This window comes from Dendrobates tinctorius, unplaced genomic scaffold, assembly GCF_039654945.1.
Source record: "Dendrobates tinctorius isolate UK_male_01 unplaced genomic scaffold, ASM3965494v1 ptg000105l, whole genome shotgun sequence".
Classification (NCBI taxonomy): domain Eukaryota; kingdom Metazoa; phylum Chordata; class Amphibia; order Anura; family Dendrobatidae; genus Dendrobates; species Dendrobates tinctorius.
The window spans coordinates 10,066,912-10,088,451 of NW_027361773.1; the positions used below are offsets into that span (position 1 = coordinate 10,066,912).

The window sequence follows — 21,540 nt, forward strand, 5'->3', positions numbered from 1 at the left end:
ATATACTGGCAGCACTGGTGACTGATAGGGAGAACCGGAGGGGGAGGGAAAAGAGACCCATCTGCCTACACAAAGCAGATCCTATTCCTGTGTATTGTACTCTATGCTCTCACACCGCAGTGATGCTGCACCGGACCCTTCACATCCGCACAGGGTAACAAGCCATTATAGGGCCACAAGTATGATGGGTGCAGGGGTGGTCATCACACCGGGGGTCCCGGAGTCATCAGCTGAGTGATGCTCACAGCCCCCCCCACCCACCCCCAGAGCTGCCCGTCCACCAGGTGGCACTGCGGATGGCGACACCTGCAGGGAATCCCCCGGGTGCCTCACACCTACCATTCACGGGCACGGCGGGCATCTCCTCCTTGGGCAGCCAGATCTTCTTGATCCTGTTCTGCATGAGCTCCATAGGCATGGCGGCGGCTACAGGTGCTGCTCAGAGAGGTGTTCACGTGGTCGCCCTCCTGGGTAATGCAGCAGTGCTCGGGCACCTAGCGGGCAGCCATGGCACAGATGATCCTGAGTGAGTACTGGCAGCTCAGATCCTTCTCCACCGCTTCTCCTCTCGCATCTGAGAGAATCCCACACTCCGCAAAGCAGAAAACCCCGGCCGGCAAGAGGCAACGTGACACCCGTGACGTCAGCGCCAGCGTCCCGCCCTCCGACGTCACCGCACGCTTCCCAGCTGGTCCTCTGTGCTGCCCCCTAGCGCTCACACAGCCCAACTACCAGCAGAAAGCTGGGCAGCAACCTGCACGTACTGTTTAACCCCTGACGCGCTGGATCTTCTATGGCAATACGCTAGAATCTTTATCATTGCTGCAGTTTATAAGTTCTGTTAATAGGATGTATCAGAAGCAGCGCTCCCTGAGCCCAGCAGTGTTCATTACACGACAAGACTTTATTACCAGGCAGCCCTAATGGCCAGACATCATGGATAAATGCTTATTATCTGTACACCCACTGCACACTATAGCCTGCAGACTGGAGGGGCCTGGGAGCAGTGCATGCTGCTCCACCTGTATTATCCAGGGGTCTCCTAATAGCGGATGGCCCCCGGAGATCGCGCGTGTCCTGTCCCTGCTCCACCCTGTGCGATCCACAGCCATCCCGGAGATCTATGGGATGGGGGGAAATTCCCACACAGCGCTGGCTGACAATGCTCACTGTGGCCTCTGCTATATGGGCTGGCCTACTCTATGGCCTACTAATTACAATGCACAGAATACATTATATATACTGCTCAAAAAATAAAGGGAACACTGAAACAACAAAATGTCACTCCAAGTCAGTCACACTTCTGTGAAATCAACACTGATTGTGATTCAGTTTCTCCTGCTGTTGTGCCAATGGAGTAAACAGGTAGAAATGAGAGGAAGGTCACTAACATCCATGTGTCTGCTCAGTAAGAGTGCCCAGTGTTCCCTTCATGTAGTTCAGCAGTGTATATATATGTACACCATGCACGTATCGTCACCGTATAGAGTGCATACATATATACACATACATGTATAGTCTGTTCACGTATCTCATGTACATGGTGCATGCATAATATATATATATATATATATAGTGAAACAAGGGATTGTGGAACCGCGCCATATACAATGGGTGCCAGGCCTCCAAGCAAACGTCCAATTTGTTCCACAAGAGAGGTAATAAAGACGGCAGCACTCCAACCAAAACAATCTCAAATTGAAAAAAGTCAACTTTATTGAGCCCAAATGGCAACATTTTCCGCAAAATGCTTTGAATGCTGCCTTCTATATATATATATATATATATATATATATATTCCCTGCAGTAACTTTCATATACTTAGTGCGTGCATACTGTCTATACATATATACACTGGCTGACACAAAAAGGGCACTGATGCATATATGTATATACGTCATTCTCGTATCACTCACATGCATGGGATATATATATATTCTGTGCACGTATCTCCCATGTACAGGGTGCATACATACTGTATATATTCTGTGCAGATATCTCCCATGTACAGGGTATATATATACTGTATATATTCTGTGCAGATATCTCCCATGTACAGGGTATATATATACTGTATATATTCTGTGCAGATATCTCCCATGTACAGGGTATATATATATATATATATATATATATATATATATATGTGTGTGCATGGTATCTGTTTTGATCTGTTTATTATTATGCTGTAATGTCAAATTCACATTCAAAGACGCCTTATTGGCAGGAGCAAACACACATTAGTTTTGCCAAAGCAAGTCTATTGTCTGTCCAAGTCCCCACTATAATGTAAAGTGCTGCAGAATATGTTGGCGCTATAGAAATAAAATTATTAAGGCTCAAGGCCTGTTTTCCTTTTTTTCATTATATATACTGTGCATGTATCTCCCATTTGCACAGTACATTCACACTGTATATATATTCTTTGCACACTATGTGGTACAGTGCACACTGAGCCGTGTATATATATATATATACACCCTGTGCACATACACACTGTACACCCCGCTGACCCCATTGTATACAGTGATCAGCATTATAATGGAGAGGTGCAGGCTGGGAGGTGATGGGCACAGGAGGGGGTCGGGGCTGCCCTGCTCTCTGCCTCCTGCACGTCCCTCACGTTCCCCTCGCACACTGGCAGCCCCCCAGCATCCTGAGGACAGAGGCACGGAGGCGCCCCCAGCCTCACACATGAGCCTGCCCCAGTGCAGTCTCATCAGGAGCTCCCCACTCCCACCCGCGATGCGCTACACAGAGGGGGAAGCGCGTTTCTCCACACTGAAGTCTCTTCTGTGCCATGGGTGACTGCAGTCTGCAGCCAGATTTCTGCACATCACTGCCCATCAGCGCAGGGGTGACACATGATACCTGAGGTGGGTGCTCTGCCCCTCAGGATTAGTAATGCCCCCTACAGAAACGGAACTATGGTCTCTAGGTGACCGCTATACTGACCATATGACCGAAGATGTTTAGGTGATACATGGCGCATACATTATTATATAATGCTGCTACATGTTGGTGAAGTTAAACCCTTAGTGACGGAGCAAATTTTGACCCTTAGGCTATGTGCCCACGTATGCAGAAAATTTCTGCATGAAAACCGGACTCCTTCCCCGAAAACGCGGGGTTTTTTCCGCACGTTTTTTGCCCTTTTCTTTCCGCGCGTCCCCAGTCACGTAGAAAATAGCTAAAATCGCGGACTCTTCCACAAAATTAATGAGCATGCTGCGTTTTTTACCAAAATGCGCTTTTTTTGCAGAAAAAACGCATCAATAGGCACAAAAAGTGCAGAATGCATTAACCCCTACCTGACATCCGACGTACTATCCCGTCCACGGTACCCGGGCCCCTATGACCGGGACGGGATAGTACATCTAAGCGGTCAGCGGAAAAGCCTGAGGAAAAGCCATGAGGAAAGCCTGTGCAGTGCCTGTGACAGATCGCTGATCTGTCACAGCGATCTGTGATGTGACAGATCAGCGCCAATGTAATAAAGTAAAAAAAAAAGTGTAAAAATAATTTATAAAAAAATCGCTAAATAAATTACAAAAAAATATTCCCTAATAAATTCATTTTTTGGAAATAAAAAAAACAACAATAAAAGTACACATATTTAGTATCGCCACGTCCGTAATGACCCGCCCTATAAAACTGACCCATTAGTTAACCCCTCTAGCAAACCCCTTAAAAAATAAAAATAAAGCAAAAAATAATTATTATCATACTGCCAAACAAAGAGTGCAATAACGCGCGATCAAAAAGACGGATCTAAATAACCATGGTACACCTGAAAACGTCATCTTGTCCCGCAAAAAACGAGCCGCCACACAGCATCATCAGCGAAAAAATAAAAAAGTTATAGCCCGCAGAATAAAGCGATGCAAAAATAATTATTTTTTATATAAAATGGTTTTTATTGCATAAAACCGACAAAACATAAAAAACGACATAAATGAGGTATCGCTGTAACCGTACTGACCTGAAGAATAAAACCGCTTTATCAATTTTACCGCACGCGGAACGGCGTAAACGCACCACCCAAAAGAAATTCTTGAAACGCTGGTTTTTGTTCATTCTGCGTCCCAAAAATCAGAATAAAAAGCGATTAAAAAAGTCACGTTCCCAAAAATGGTACCAATAAAAACATCAACTCGTCCCGCAAAGAATAAGACCTCACATGACTCGGTGGGTCAAAATATAGAAAAATTATAGCTCTCAAAATGTGGTGATGCAAAAACTATTTTTACAATAAAAAGCGTCTTTTAGCGTATGATAGCTGCCAAACATAAAAACCGCCATAAATAGTAAATCAAACCCCCCGGTATCACCCCCTTAGTTAGGGAAAAATAATAAAATTAAAAAAAGTATTTATTTCCATTTTCCCATTAGGGTTGGTTAGGGCTAGGGTTAGGGGTCTGTTGGGGTTAGGGTTGGGGTTAGAATTGGGGGGTTTCCACTGTTTGGGCATATCAGGGACTCTCCAAACGCAGCATGGCATCTGATCTCAATTCCAGACAATTTTGCAGTGAAAAAGTCAAACGGCGCTCCTTCCCTTCTGAGCTCTGCCATGCGCCGAAACAGTCGTTCCCCCCCACATTTCAGGAATCAGCGTCCTCAGGACAAATTGCACAATAACTTTTGCAGTCCAATTTCTCCTGTTACCCTTGGTAAAATAAAAAAAATTGGACCTGAATTATTTTTTTGTGAAAAAAAGTTAAATGTTCATTTTTTTAAACATTCAAAAAATTCCTGTGAGGCACCTGAAGGGTTAATAAACTTCTTGAATGTGGTTTTGAGCACCTTGAGGGGTGCAGTTTTTAAAATAGTGTCACTTTTGGGTATTTTCTATCATATAGACCCCTCAAAGTGACTTCTAATGTGATGTGGTCCGTAAAAATAAAATGGTGTTGCAAAAATAAGAAATCGCTGGTCAACTTTTAACCCTTATAACTTCCTAACAAAAAAAAAATTTTGGTTCCAAAATTGTGCTGATGTAAAGTAAACATATGGGAAATGTTATTTATTAAGTTTTTTGTGTGCTGTATCTCTGTGATTTAAGGGCATAAAAATTCAAAGTTGGAAAATTGCGAAATTTTCAAAATTTTCACCAAATTTCCGCTTTTTTCACAAATAAACACAAGTTATATGAATGAAATTTTACCACTAACATGAAGTACAATATGTCACGAGAAAACAATGTCAGAATCAGTGGGATCCATGGAAGCGTTCCAGAGTTATTACCTCATAAAGGGACAGTGGTCAGAATAGTAAAAATTGGCCAGGTCATGAACGTGCAAACCACCCTTGGGAGTAAAGGGGTTAAAATTAATGGGATGCTTCTTTTAAGCGATTTTTAAGCATTTTTGCAGGTAAAAACGCATAAAAAACGCGAAAAAAACGCTTACGTGGGCACACAGCCTAAAGGTAGCCAGTCATGTCCCGAAACACTATTACCTGCAGATATGGGGTCCGATCACAGACCACAATGCACCGGCTGGCCACGGGTCTCCCAACTTGAGCATGACGGCCTCATACAAGTGTATGAAGCTCCCATGCCCTGATTGTGAGACCCGTGGCCAGCCAGTGCATTGTGGTCTGTGATTGAACATCTGCAGGAGCCCTAAGTCTCAAGTCGGCCACACCCGACACTATCAGCAGGGGCTTTATTCATTCACAGAACCATTTCTCAGTACATAAACCTGTTAATAAGTCTCTGTGGTGTGGTAGACACCTAGGTAGTGGGGAAACTTATGCGCATTGGCGTGTTATGCCGGCTCTGGTGCCAATTGAAGCCTCAACTCTGGTACTGCTACCTAGTGTGCAAAACCAACTGGTCACTGCTGAATTCTCGTGTAATCATCTAATCTACCATTACACAAGATAAGGCTTAATGGTGTTATGTATCTAAGGATTATCCCGACCCGTTGCCTGATTGCAATACAATTGTTCTCTGACAATAAGCTTCATATCTCGCTCTGCTTAGAATAAACTGGATTTACACGACTAGTGGGCATGTTCTTATGTATCACTGGACCCCTCAGACACCATTGCCCCTTCTACAGCCCCTTACATCTATAGTACATTGTTAATGTTACTACGTACAGAGATGCAATTTAACCTGGTAGAAATGACTATACATGGAGCTGCCAAGCTATTCCAGTAAACACCATTATACCTCCATTTTAGATACATGCCGTCCAGGCTCCATACACTTTAGATAGCTGTCCATCTTTTGGCCTACTGTTATGTTGCCCAACTTTCCCATGTACAGGAGCGATAGTTCTCCAAAATGTTTCTGTGTTCTCTAAGAGAGCCACTGCCAGACAACTCTGGAGGCAGCTTACTCTTAGGGCAAGTGCAGACGGCCATAGATTCTCTTATCCAAGAGAATAGGGCTGATTATGCAAATCACACTCTGATCAGAGTGTGATCCTATTATCTCGGTTGCGGTGATGAAGGAGAAAATTTTTTTTTTACCTTATCCATTGTGTCAGTCCACGGAAATTGGACTGCACTCAGATGTAATCCAATGCAGTCCAATGTTTTCCACACATTCAATGAATTGCATGGCAGAGTGCGATCTGAATATCGCATCAAACTCCGCGATATGCAGCGAAATGCAGCGATTTTTTCCTTGAACAGTGTCCGAGGAAATAGACATATGCACAATGTCATGTGACTGGACACACCGCCTCCAGCAGGGCGAATTTTTATGACAGAATAAAGGGGAAAACCAGGAAAACAATTACAATGGTGGCCCTGCGATAAGGAACGGGGACGTGGAGACCTCCTGCACTCCCCTGAGTCAGTGTCTCTACACTCCTAACGATCCCTAGGCCGGTTCCGCACCGGGCGCCGATCAGGATACCTGAAATCCCTAGCTCGCCCTGAACCAATCCCTTACTAGTGAAGTGGACGGTGCAGAAACTAATCCCACCACTGCACTAAAACACACATTGAGGAAAGTGACAAACAGGGAAACACCACTTAGCTTTGCTCTGTTGTTAATGCTCCCAGCAACAGAGTCCGACACCTGAGTGCATCTTTTCCTCCAACCGGATCCAACACCTGAGTGCAGCTTTACAGCAACAGAGTCCAGCATCCGAGTGCAGCTTTCCAGCAACAGAGTCCAGCATCTGAGTGCAGCTCTCTTCCAGCAACAGAGTTCAGCATCTGAGTGCAGCTTTCACCATAGCTGTCACTCCACCAAGCTTTGCAAGAACTCCTCGCTGACACCATAGCTGCCACTCTACCAAGCTTTGCAAGAACTCCTCGCTGACACCATAGCTGCCACTCCTCCAAGCTTTGTAAGAACTCCTCACTGACACCATAGCTGCCACTCCAGGATTCTGACTGAGCTGCCCGGGACTCTTCTCAAGTTCCTTCCTTCACCAAGGATGGTTGGAAAAGACCAATATCACCAACAGTGAGTGACAACACCTGACACACCTTTATAGTTAGGAGCCAGAGTCTCACACCTGTTAGAGATTCCCGTGCAATAACGCTCACCACCACCGGGGGCAAACTAGAACAAAAGACACCACTGTGTAATAACCCTAATGGCCACCAGGGGCAAAACCAACTCTAAGCAACCAGCTCAAAGGAAAAAAAAGGTTACTTATTCAAAACCTGTCATATCCAACCTGGATCATGACACACAGCCCGTAGAATAACATTGGTCTGCAGAATAACACTCAGATCAATAATACAGTTGTCTGCACAAGCCATTAAAAAACAAAAGGATTTACAGTCCAATTCTGGTCACATTGGATCCTTATGTGAGCCCAATAACATCTATCAGGTAGAGTCAGGGGGGAACATATATATTAGACTGTCATCCAAACCCTTTAAGTTCAGCTGACATCAGTCTAACGTGAATGATGATGTCTGTAAGGCACTGTGGAAATTAATACTGCTACAGTCATGGCACCATTCCAAAATAGTAAGTAAATGACTTTGTTTCAAGCAGGTGATGTTCTTTCAAACTCACCTATGGCAAGTAGCAGACGTGGACAATATGAAAATCACACCTAAAACCAGATAAAAAGGGGAGAAGTTGACTCAATCATTGCATTGTGTGCCTGTGTGTGCCACACTAAGCATGGAGAACAGAAAGAAGAGAACTGTCTGAGGACTTGAGGACCAAAATTTTTGAACAATATCAACAATCTGAAGGTTATAAGTGCATCTTCAGAGATCTTTCTGTTCCTTTGTCCATGCTGTGCAACATAATCAAGAAGTCTACAACCCATGACGTTGTAGCTAATCTCCCAAGATGTGGACAGCAGAGAAAAATTGATGAAAGGTTGCAAGTAATTCAAGCTGTCCTGCAGGATCAGGGTGCATCAGTGTCATGACTGAATTGAAATGCTATGACAGAAGACCGAGGAGGACTCCAATGCTAGACAGCAGTTTGCCAAAATGTACATAAGCCAAAATCCTTCTGGGAAACCATCTTGTGGACAGATGAGACCAAGATAGCACATTTTGGTAAAGCAAATCATTCTACTGTTTACCGAAAACGGAATGAGGCCTACAAAGAAAAGAACATCGTACCTACAGTCAAATATGGTAAAGGTTCAAAAAAGTTTGGGGTTGTTTTGATGCCTCTGGTACTGGCTGCCATGACTGTGTTCAAGGAATCATGAAATCTAAAGATTACCAAAGGATTTTGAGTTGCAATGTAGTGCCCAGTGTCAGAAAGCTGGGTTTACTTCCAGCAGGACAATGACCCCAAACATACTTCAAGAAACACACAAAAATGGATGGAAACAAAGTGCTAGAGAATTCCAAAGTGGCCAGTAATGAGTCCGGATCTAAATCCCATTGAACACCTGTGGAGAGATTTTAAAATTGCTGCTGGGTGAAGGCACGTTTCAAATAGGAGAGACCTGGAGCAGTTTGCAAAAGAAGAGTGATCCAAAATTCTATCTTGGTAAATATCTATAATAACATAAAAAAATAATAGAGAAAGGTATGTGTAAGAAGCTTGTTGATGGTTATAGGAAGCAATAGATTGCTGTTATCTATTCCAAAGGGTGTGCAAACAAATATAAAGTTGAGGGTGCCAACAATTTTGTCATGCCCATTTTTGGGGTTTTGTGTGAAATTATGTCCAATATGCCTTTTTTCTCAGTTTTGTTTGGTGTTGTTCCAATACACACAAAGGAAATAAACATGTGCATAACAAAACGTGTAAGGCCTGTTTCACACATCCATTTTCCTGGTCAGTCTAAATCCGCCAAAATAGCGGAAAACGGATCCGCAGGCGGACTGACAGGAACGTGTGTCATCGGATCGGCGGATGGACGGATCCGGCGAAGGTGAAAATTTAAAGGAACCGCTCCTGGGAAAAAAGAAAAAAAAATACCGGCGATGTAGTGTTGTTCGGGAGCGGGCATGCTGACGTGGGAGCAGTCATTGGGATGTCGCGGGCACGGCGGGATCTCGCGGGAGCAGGAGTGATGTCGCGGGCGTGATCTCGCGGGAGCAGGAGTGATGTCGCGGGCGTGATCTCGCGGGAGCAGCTGTCAGGTCGCGGGCGTGATCTCGCGGGAGCAGCTGTCAGGTCGCGGGCGTGATCTCGCGGGAGCAGCTGTCATGTCACGGGCGGGATCTCGCTGGAGCGGTAAGGAGAGAGAGAGAGAATTTTCATCCAGCAGCGACACTTGATTCAGGGTTAAAAGGGGAAAATGCGGATCCGGACAGCAAAAAAAGTTGCATGGTCCGTTCGGTGATCTCAGCGGACGCCACAATTTTGGCGGATCTGCACAAATACGGACGCAACGGACGATCATCAGTCAAAATCCGCCGATAATGAAAGTCAATGGGGAAAAAAACGGATCCGCAAATAAAAATGGCGGATCCGTTTTTTTGGCAAATCAGCGGATTTTGACTGATTGTGAAAAACTGAAGTGTGAAACAGGCCTAATTGGAATAATTTTCTGAGAGAAATACTTAATTTTCTGGACCAATTTAAAGGGTGCCAACAATTTCGGCCATGTCTTGGGAGCGATATGAGGTATCACAGAAACTGGTTCTATTTAGAAGTCCTGCTGGTTTATTGTAGTCCTCATAAACCACATCACATGAAACTCAAATACCACCCTTGTCAGGCACAAAGTAAAACATAAAGCAAAAAGTCGCTACAACAGTGCTGTTTGGACCTGTCTGACTTAGCATCCAGCTTTTAAGTCCTTTAACAAAGGCATTAAATGCAGGAAATCTGCACACCTCCATACACACAGACATGTGTGAGCGGGATCGGACTGGCCTGGCGGGATACTGGTGAAATGCACGGTGGGCCAGAGAGGGAGAAGAAAAAAAAATGTTTTGGGGGGCATGGGTCCTTTAAAAGCACAGATAGGGGTGCACTCTCGCAAGGTTCATTACCTGACCCGCCGCGACGACGCACATCAAGCTGAACGCCAGCTGCCGCTGTCACATGCCACATACTGACGTCACATAGAAGTGAAGTTAAATGGCTGCCGGTTTATCAGAGGCCACAAGCTGTTGCCTGCGGCCTTTGATAGGCCGGCAGCCTTACAATCTTACTGCTATGTGATGTCAGCCTGTCACAGAACAGAGCGCCCTGTCATAGCTGCAGTCGGCGGCCATTTTAACAACAGCGTTGAATATGAAACTGCAAGAGGACGCTAGGGGATCATGTACTATATACAGAGCTCCTTTGTATAATCGCACTGGTGATCACTGTATTACCTGTATACTATATACACAGGAGCTCTGTGTATAGTGTCATTGTACAGGAAATGCAGTGATCACCAGTGACATCATACACAGGAGCTCTTTAAATACTGTAATATCACCGATGATCACTGTATTATCTGTACACTGACAGTGTATACAGAGCTCATGTGTATAATGTCACTGGCGATCCCTGTATTACCTGTACACTATACATTATATACAGAGCTCCTGTGTATAATGTCACTGGTGAACACTGTATTACCTGTACACTATATACAGAGCTCCTGTGTATAATGTCACTGGTGATCACTGTATTACCTGTACACTGACACTATATACAAATCTCCTGTATATAATGTCACTGGTGAACCCTGTATTACCCTTACACCGACACTATATATAGAGCTCCTGTGTATAATATCACCATTGGTAATATTAGCGTTATAAGTTTTGTGTTTTTTATTCATGACCAATATTGTAGTATTTGGTCACTATGCGGTGGTAATATGTGGTCTGGACATGATGTGGCTATTTGGTTTTATTCAGTCACTATGTGGTGGTAATATGTGATCTGGTCATGATGTGATGGCATTTATTCCCTGTATGTGGTATTATTCGGTCACTATGTGGTGGTAATATGTGATCTAGTCATTACGTGGTGGTATTTCTCTTGTATGTGGTATTATTATTCAGCCACTGGTGGTTATAATAATACATAGAAGAAAATAATAAAAGAAACACGTCACCACTTCTGCAATTATCACCTACTCCTGGTTTTTGTCTTACAATCACTGAAGTAAAATACTGACCAAATACAGAACGCGTGTACGTGGCCAAAGGATAAGTGATGTTATTGAATGGTGGGGGTCCGACTGCTGGGACCTGCACCGAGCTGCAGAATGTGCAACTTTTATCCCAATCAGTATGAAGTGGCATTTACGACTAAACCACTGATCCATTCATCCCCTAAAGGGCCTGTCACACTAAGCGATATCGCTAGCAATATGGCTATAACTTGTGACGTTATAGCAATATTGCTAGCGATATCGCTGTGTGTGATACTTTTTTTTAAACCAGTTATTTTTATTTAGGTTTCAAAAGATTTTAAACAATAAACAGTGGATATCAATATACATGTAACAATTCACATATCTTGTAGTAATACAATCAAAGCCATCCCCCCCCTCCCCCCTCCCCCAATACTCCTTATGCCGGGTATACTTGAGAGTCTTAGCAATCATATCACTGCCATCCAGGCGGACCATATTTTTTCGAAAGTGCTTTCACCATGCCTTCGCCTGTAAATGCTTTCCTCTAAATGCATTACCGTACGTGTCTGAGCAATAAATTCCCTCCTAGTGGGGGGTTCCGAATCCTTCCATTTTCGTGCTATTAGTTTGCGTGCCACATACAGCAACCTCGCTATTGCCACTTTGTAGCTGTGTGATACTTACCTATGACCTGCTCCCCTGCTGGTTATCGCTGATCGCGCGAGAATGTCCTGGACTGTTTCTCGTCGTCAGCTTCCTGTGGAGAGACGAGCGACGAGCGTGGAGCCGGGCGGGAGGACGCAGGATCGCCTAGTGTGACAGGTAAGTAGCGACCCCCGACCCCTGCGATGTCGCTGGTGAGATCTGCCTGTGTGGCAGCTCACTAGCGACCACTTAGCGATGCACCAGCGATCCTGACCGCGTCATATCCCTGGTGCATCGCTAAGTGTGACAGTACCTTAAGTGGCTGCACTTGGCTTTTTCTGAAAGTCCTAAAAATGATGAATTTAGCTGTGGTTAGATATCCCACCTTCAGCTACATTTTAAAATGAGGATAAAAGTACCCTGTCAGGTATAAATGTTCCCCATTTCTCCGATCGGTGCGGTTTCCAATGGTTGGATTCCACTGATCAATAACCTCTGAATCTGTGATAACTTGTTTTCATCAAAGAACCCTTTAGTGTAAACTACAGTAATTGTACATCCCAGTTATGGTGGCGTACAGTAGATGTGCAGGAGCCGCTTGTGTTTTACAGTCGATGCTCCGCTATAGCGGGGATAACGGCTTATAGATATATATAATTGTAGGGTAGTCCCCTAGAGTCCATTCATCTTGTTGGCCGCAGACACCCCAGTCCGACACAGGGATGGAGATATGGTGAGCAGCTGTCTCCCAACTTTTCAGCTTCCCACAATCAACCTGGCGATTAACCCATTTTAGTCCGATATGCACTAAAGCATTACTTCAAGTTTATCTCCATCGACTAAGGGTGTGTGCACACGTTGCGGATTCTTCTGCGGAATTTTCCGAGCGGATTGGTCTAAAACCACAGGTAAATCCGCAGGTCAAAAGACCTGCGGTTTATCTGCGGATTTTCTGCGGATTAGCCTGCGGTTTTCCCCTGCGGTTTGACACCTGTCATGGAGCAGGTGCCAAACTGCTGCGGAATCCGCACAAGGAAGTGACATGCTGCGGATTTAAAACCGCAGCAAATCCACGCGAAAAATTCCACACCGTGGGCACTGCGTTTTTAATTTTGCATTGCCTTAAATGGCACTGTACACCATGATCCGCAGGGCCAAATCCGCTGCGGATCTGCAGCAGAATCTGAAACGTGTGCACACACCCTAAGGGTCTGACAGCCACCTTACACTGTATATAAGCTAGTATAATAAATAAATAGATAGATTTTTATAGACGCCTATATTTAAAAGGATTGTCTGCTAAACAGCCTGCACCTATCCATAGAGTAGGTGATTAAAGTATGATCGCTGGTGAACAACCACTGGCGCCCCTACCGATCTTGAGCGAGCATGTTTTCATCATATTTTTGCAAGTATGGAAGGTAGAAAACCATCCACTTTGTTATCTCCATAGCTCGGGCGCCCCTCCCTCCTCAGCGCATCGCAAGACCCAGCGTTGACTACTGATGCCAAAGCAACGGACCCTGCGCGACTAATACTGTAGTACTTTTTTGGTTCTTTTTCTTGTTCTGGAGGTAGGCCAAGTCCTGTCAAAAGTCGATGTCATTAGTAGAAATGTATGTGCAGTGAGCGCCATAAGAAGATATGTGATTCTTCTGGCAAATACTTACTTGCTTTTTCATAGTACATAAGTAGATGTTTAAATCTTGTTGATTACTAAAAAATTTATATCTCGGTAATTGTTTAGCTAAGAAGTTGTACCTTAAGTTCCTAAATAAAGTAAAAATTCTTGCATTACATATGTTGATTATTTTTCTATATGAAAATATGGACCCCAGTATGGACCCCACGGGACTGATAGTGTAAGTATTTTGGCGTGACTAAGTGAAGGTTAATGGAGCAGTGGGCATGTGTTACCTCCACTCTACTCATCGTCTATAGGAGAGGTGATGCACATGAGCACTACTAACCCTTTCTCATAAGGAACTTTGGCTCACACGTTCTCAAGGTCTCAGAGCTGGACCTACAGTCATCATACACATGTGGATAGGTGATATCTGATGTTTATGGGACAGCTTATTTAATTCAATTCAACAACTAAGACTGATTTGAATACATACATCCTATACATAAAGCCATGTCTGTAAAATATTGTTAATTCAATATTGTTTTTCTCTAATTTTGGTGAGTACTTACCGTAATTAGCTATTATAAAAGATACCTTACAATGACGTTTTACTCAAATTGAGGTATTAAATTTTGGGTAAACCAGGTGTCAACCTGATGTCTCTTTCCTAATAATCTCTTTAGGGAATAAAATTCTTGGACTTATGTGCGCTGCTAGACAGATCATGTAGATAAATTGACCTTTTATTTCCCAACGCGTTTCGAAGTCCATACACTTCTTCCTCAGGGGATGACATATATCATATGACATATATGTCATCCCCTGAGGAAGAAGTGTATCTACATGATCTGGATCTGATATTCTGTCTAGCAGCGCACATAAGTCCAAGAATTTTATTCCATAAAGAGATTTACGAAGCGGTCACTGAGTGGACCGTTGGACGTGCAGCAGGCTGACAAATTGATTCTATACGCTCAGCTCTCTCTTGGAAAGGGTGAGTATATCTCTATATTGTTTCTTATAAATCACCCGGATAAGACCCTATTGCGCTCTTCTCTACCTATAGTTTGAACAATTTGATCTTTCCTAATAATGCCATTAAATAGAGCAGTTCTGTTACTAAAGCAACACTTTAGTGGATCTACGATCAGGGCTCTGCCATCACAGCTCGGCCAGCTGGCATGTATGACTATAAATGACCTTCTCCTCATATAAACTGATCTCCAGCTGTGAGACCAAAGGACCGGACAGCTCAGAGCACTGGCGAAGCTCCAGTCTCCATTGAAAGTAGATGATGCTCTTCTGTAAGGGTAGGGCAGAAGTAAACTGTTGGCAAATGGCTGTCCTTTGCTACTAGCAGCTGAAGTCAATTAATTATGACCAGTCGCAGGGGTATACAAGGATAATCACACCCAGGCTCGTCCTAGACGTGAGATATATTTCACATTATCATTGTGCTACATACGAGAAGACGTGTGCTATGATCCTACATGCAGAAACATTGCTTATTTTCTTCCACCTTTTTTTCTGAAGGTTTCTACACTAAAATACGAAATAGGAATCAGCTCAGTTATTGCATTTTTTAGGCATTTTACCCATTTTCTGATGCATTTTTGGTTCTCCATTTTCTGGTTTGATTTAACGTGCTTTATAGTCCCGAAATTCTGTACTGAATTCCACACTTATAAAGTACCATAATTGCATTTTTACATGCATTTTTTCAGGATCCTCATAAAAGCTTATTGCGAAAAAGCCTGCAAAAAATATACAGTTCTGCAGTGTCTTTAATCACTCAGTAAGCTTCAGACTTTATGAAAGAAATACAAAACCTACAAAAGACAAAATGAAAAAAACCCTGCTATAATTAAATAAGTAAAAAGCAAAAGTGCATTTAAATCATACAGAGTTCTTAGTAATACTGTAGTTGATCAAACATAGCATAAAAGCCGTCCCACCATGGCTTTTTGGCCATGTGAACATGCATTTATATGCTGCATGTGTACCAACTAGAGTTGAGCGAAACGGGTCGAAAAAATTCAAAAGTCGCCGACTTTTGGCAAAGTCGGGTTTCATGAAACGAAACCCGACCCTAGGATGAGGTCGGCCACGAGGTCGGCGACTTACGCGCCAAAGTCGCGTTTCAAAAGTTTGTTTTGCGCTCTTTTTCAGCCAATCAGGATCCACGGACACTGTGGGCAACGTGATGACATAGGCACGGGTCACCACCATCTTTCAGAAGGGCATGCAAGTGATTGGCTTGCTTTGGTGGGCGTCACAGGGGGTATAAAAGGGCGTGCACGCCGACCGCCATCTTATTTCTGCCGATCTTAGTATAGGGAGAGGTTGCTGCTGATTCTGTAGGGAGAGCGTTAGGCAGGGAAGAAGACAAAAAAATTGCTTCTGCTGCTAGCGATTTGGCCTGCACAACACACAAGTCACTGTGTGTGCAGTGCAAGGGGAGGCTATATTGTGGTGTATCAGTGGTGTTGGTTGTTGGGCTGCCTTTTAAGGCTTTCTGACACGCTGGCATTGCTGTTTACCCACTGCTCCGCAAACTGCTTTTTTAAAAGCAATCCAATCTCCCTTATCCTCTCGTCACTTTGGTCACAGGCAGCTGTGCCATCGAGCGTGTCACATAGCGCTCAGATATCAGTGGGCCTCACACAATCCACAAGTGTCCAGTGTCCAAAAGTGTACGCAGAGATTCAAAATCTCCATTATCCTCTCGTCACTTTGGTCACAGGCAGCTGTGCCATCGAGCGTGTCACATAGCGCTCAGATATCAGTGGGCCTCACACCATCCACAAGTGTCCAGTGTCCAAAAGTGTACGCAGAGATTCAAAATCTCCATTATCCTCTCGTCACTTTGGTCACAGGCAGCTGTGCCATCGAGCGTGTCACATAGCGCTCAGATATCAGTGGGCCGCACACAATCCACAAGTGTCCAGTGTCCAAAAGTGTACGCAGAGATTCAAAATCTCCATTATCCTCTCGTCACTTTGGTCACAGGCAGCTGTGCCATCGAGCGTGTCACATAGCGCTCAGATATCAGTGGGCCGCACACAATCCACAAGTGTCCAGTGTCCAAAAGTGTACGCAGAGATTCAAAATCTCCATTATCCTCTCGTCACTTTGGTCACAGGCAGCTGTGCCATCGAGCGTGTCACATAGCGCTCAGATATCAGTGGGCCGCACACAATCCACAAGTGTCCAGTGTCCAAAAGTGTACGCAGAGATTCAAAATCTCCATTATCCTCTCGTCACTTTGGTCACAGGCAGCTGTGCCATCGAGCGTGTCACATAGCGCTCAGATATCAGTGGGCCGCACACAATCCACAAGTGTCCAGTGTCCAAAAGTGTACGCAGAGATTCAAAATCTCCATTATCCTCTCGTCACTTTGGTCACAGGCAGCTGTACCATCGAGCGTGTCACATAGCGCTCAGATATCAGTGGGCCGCACACAATCCACAAGTGTCCACTGTCCACAAGTGTACGCAGAGATTCAAAATCTCCATTATCCTCTCGTCACTTTGGTCACAGGCAGCTGTGCCATCGAGCGTGTCACATAGCGCTCAGATATCAGTGGGCCGCACATAATCCACAAGTGTCCACTGTCCACAAGTGTGTGCAGAAATTCTAAAACTCCCCTGTCCTATAGACACCTTGTACCTTGTTTTACATTACTATATAGTTTGTTGGATTTTGTCTACATTTCTACCAAAAATGAGGAAGGCTGGTGGAAGAGGCCGTGGAATTGGGCAGGGGTTGGCAGCTGGTAATGATGGTGTTGGTGGTGGATCTGATGGTAGTGGCAAGAGCAAAATAGGACCGAATGCAGGAGGTGCTGACCCTGCGTCATCGTCTGGCTACATAAGGCCTCGAACGCTTAGTTTTCTAGGAGTTGGCAAACCGCTTTTAAAGGCAGAGCATCAGGAAAAAGTTTTGTCTTACATTGCTGACTCAGCCTCCAGCTCTATCGCCTCCTCTTCTTCAGTTGTAAAAAGTAAAAGCACTGAGTCGTCATTGGAGGCTCATGTTCATGAACCACACCTTTCCTTGTGTCCTTCACCCTAACCAAGATTGAAGGATGACGCAGGCCATACTACTGATTACTCCATGGAGCTGTTTTCACATACCATGCCTGGATTATCAAGTCAAATGGTGAATTACCCAGGCCAAGATGAATCTGACATGGAGTGCACTGATGCACAGCCGCTGATGGATGATTCTGCTGGTACATTCACTCAGAGCACTACATTGTCCTCGCAGTGTACAGAGCCAGATTTTGACCCTGATGAGACTCAGGTGCCCCTTCCCGCACACTATACCACCATACACGGTGACACAGAGAAAGGTGCACATGACATAGAAGAGGAGGTGATGGATGACCCAGTTGTTGACCCAGATTGGCATCCATTGGGGGAAGAGGGTGCTGCTTCCAATAGCTCAGATGAGGAGCATCCACAGCAGACATCGACATCGCAACAGCTGTTATCTGGCAGGCCCGGAGCACTCCAAAGACAGGTTCCAAACATCAAAAGAGTTGCTGGACAGCTTGTCCAGAGGGTCAAAAGATCACAGCGTGCTAGGCCGCAAAATGTCTGCCAAAGTAGGAAGAGTGCAGTGTGGCAGTTTTTTGAACAAAATCCTCATGATCAGGCCAAGGTTATCTGTAAGAAGTGCGCAAAGACCTTTAGCCGAGGGAAAAATCTGAAAAATTTGAATACCAGTTGCATGCTTAGACATTTAACCAGCATGCACTTGCAAGCGTGGACACAACACCAAACCTCAAGTGCCACATGTGCAACTGATCACAACGAAGGTAGTCAGCAACGCTACATTGTTTCCCCCACTGTAAGCCCACCGGTTAGCACAGCAGCAAATGTTGAGGTGTCGTTGCAAGGCCACAGCAGTCAGGGAATCCCACTGTTATATCAACGAAAGACTGATTCTAGGCCATCAGAAAGAACAACAACTCCATCACCATCATCAACCCTCTCTCAGTCCGCCCTGTCCACCGCTACTTCCACCATATGCAGCTCTCAAGTCCAGCTCACCCTCCCAGACACTATGAGTAGGTCAAGAAAGTACTCAGTCTCTCATCCGCGTACACTGGGTTTGAACGCCCACATTGCCAAACTAATCTCGTTTGAGATGATGCCCTTTCGGTTGGTGGAAAGCACAGCTTTCCGCAAACTCATGGCCTATGCAGTACCACGCTATGACCTACCCAGTCGCCACTTCTTCTCTCGCAAAGCCATCCCAGCCCTCCACCATCATGTGAAAGACCGCATTGTACATGCACTCAAGCAGTCAGTGAGCGGAAAGGTGCACCTCACAACTGATGCATGGTCCAGTCGGCATGGCCAGGGCCGTTACGTGTCCATCACTGCGCACTGGGTTAATGTGGTGGATGCAGGGTCCACAAGGGACAGCGGTGGTGGGACAGTGCTGCCTAGCCCACGGTATAGGAAACAGTTGGCTGTAGGCGTTCGACCCTCCTCCTCCTCCTCCTCCTCCAGAAGCGACAGCTCGTCCACAGAGCGCAGTCGTACGAGCACTCCATCTGCAGCTGCCACTGTTGCACACGATGTGTCCCCCTATCGAGCAGCTAGTGGAAAGCGTCAGCAGGCTGTGTTGCAGATGATGTGTTTGGGCGACAGACACACCGCCGAGGTGCTGGCCGAGTACTTGAAGCGACAAACTGAGTCATGGCTGGGCAGTGTACATCTTGAGGCAGGCAAGGTAGTTAGTGATAACGGCCGTAATTTTGTGGCAGCCATAGCCCTTTCAAAACTCAGCCACATACCTTGCTTGGCTCACACCTTGAACCTGGTGGTGCAGTGCTTCCTCAAAAATTATCCGGAGTTAACAGCCCTGCTCCAGAAGGTGCGAAGACTGTGCGCGCACATCCGCCGGTCGCCTGTACACTCCGTTCGTATGCAGAAGCTGCAGCGATTGCTCCACCTTCCCAACCACCGCCTCATTATCGACATTGCAACAAGGTGGAACTCCACCCTGCACATGGTGGAGCGGCTGTGCGAGCAGAGGCAGGCCATAATGCATTTGTGGGAGGATACACGGCCAGGCACTTTGAGAGCAGACATGGAGTTGACAGGCGTGCAGTGGTCGAAGCTGAAAGACCTTTGTAAAGTCCTTCAGTGTTTTGAGGAATGCACACGGCTGGTAAGCGCAGACGACGCCATCCTAAGCATGAGCATCCCACTTATGCGTCTGCTCATGCAAACTTTGACGCACCTTAAGGAGCAGGCGTCTGCAGCCAATGTTGATGAGGAGGAAGAGGAGGAGGGAATCCTTGATGACATTCAGCCATTGTCTGCTCAGGGACCTCTCCTGGATGAGGTGGAGGAAGAAGAGGAGGAGGAGGAGGAGGATGATGGGGATGATTACTTAGGGGAGGAGGATGCATCTCGTGGGGCAAGTGAAAATGTTGGCGTGGCAAGGTCTGGTACAGGGTTTGTGCGTGACTGGAGGGATGTGGATTTGCCAGAAAGTGCTCCTCCACCCAGCACTCGCAGTGCATCATTGACACCGGGAACATTGGCCCACATGTCAGATTATGCCTTGCGGATCCTAAAAAGGGACCCCCGCATTGCCAAAATGATGAACGATGACGACTACTGGTTGGCCAGCATCCTGGATCCACGCTATAAAGGCAAATTACAAAACATCATGCCACAGGAGAACCTTGACCTAATATTGGCTAATAAACAAGCAACTCTGGTAAATCGGTTGCTTGAGGCATTCCCAGCACACAGCAGCGGTGATGGTTCTCACACGAGCCGTACGGGCCGGGGGCAGCTTGGCAGAGGTGTTCGTGGTGCACACAGCAGAAGTGGCGTTGGAGACAGGGGTTTCATGACAATGTTGTGGACTGATTTTTCAAATACCGCTCACACAACTGGTAATACTGCATCGATGGAAAGTGACAGGAGACAGCAGTTGTCAACTATGGTTACAAACTACTTTTCCTCCCATATCGATGTTCTCCCACACAGGTCATTCCCCTTTGACTATTGGGCCGCTAAACTGGACACCTGGCCTGAATTGGCACAATATGCCTTACAGGAGCTCGCTTGCCCAGCTGCAAGTGTGCTATCGGAAAGAGTCTTCAGTGCAGCTGGATCAATCCTGACAGAAAAAAGGACCCGTCTGTCAACCCAAAATGTGGATGATCTAACCTTCATTAAAATGAACCACGCATGGGTTTCCAAGGATTTTGTCCCACCTTCCCCTGATGACACATAGGGTGACAGAAAAATGGCTTGCTTTGGTCCACCTCTTCCTGGTACTTCACATATTTCGCCTTTTGCATCAGTTGAATGTCCAACATCAACATATGCCACTTTCTAAAACTCCCTAACTGTGCTGCCTCCCCCCCATGGCTGGGGTCACCACCTAGCGCATGACACCGTGCGAGTGCCGTTGCCCTGGACAGGTGGGTAGGCCGACTCTTGGGCGCGGGCACTGGCACAGGGTCCCTCATAGTGCAATCAAGTGTCTCTGACGGTGGTGGTGCACACCCGCCGTCAGACACACCGCTGTACTATGAGGGGCCCAGTGCCAGTACCGACGCCCACGAGTGGGCCCCCCTTGCTTGGCCAGGGCCCCAGCATTTGCAATCTTTACCTCTCCCTGCTCCTCCGCTGTGTAATCTGGGCCGTCAAATCCATACTGTGCCTGACACCGTCTGAGCCTGCCTCCTGAGACATATATTTTGAATGTGTACGCTATCCATACATGTTATCCAGGGATACGGTACCCTT

The 21,540-nt window shown here is 45.7% G+C and overlaps 1 protein-coding gene across 4 annotated transcripts in view; it reads right to left on the bottom strand.

Annotated features, from left to right (window-relative positions):
• PFKFB3 (6-phosphofructo-2-kinase/fructose-2,6-biphosphatase 3) overlaps nucleotides 1–21,540 on the bottom strand; it is a 63,254-nt gene that overhangs the window by 16,693 nt on the left and 25,021 nt on the right. The window contains exon 1 of one of the 4 annotated variants that reach the window (XM_073589041.1): nucleotides 340–702. The exons of 1 other annotated variant lie outside the window; for it this stretch is intronic. In XM_073589041.1, the coding sequence (XP_073445142.1) occupies nucleotides 340–418 (79 nt within the window). In that variant the 5' untranslated portion in view covers nucleotides 419–702. Of the gene's footprint in view, nucleotides 1–339; nucleotides 703–21,540 lie in introns of those variants that run through there. 2 more of the 4 variants (XM_073589043.1, XM_073589042.1) reach the window with 2 other exon arrangements.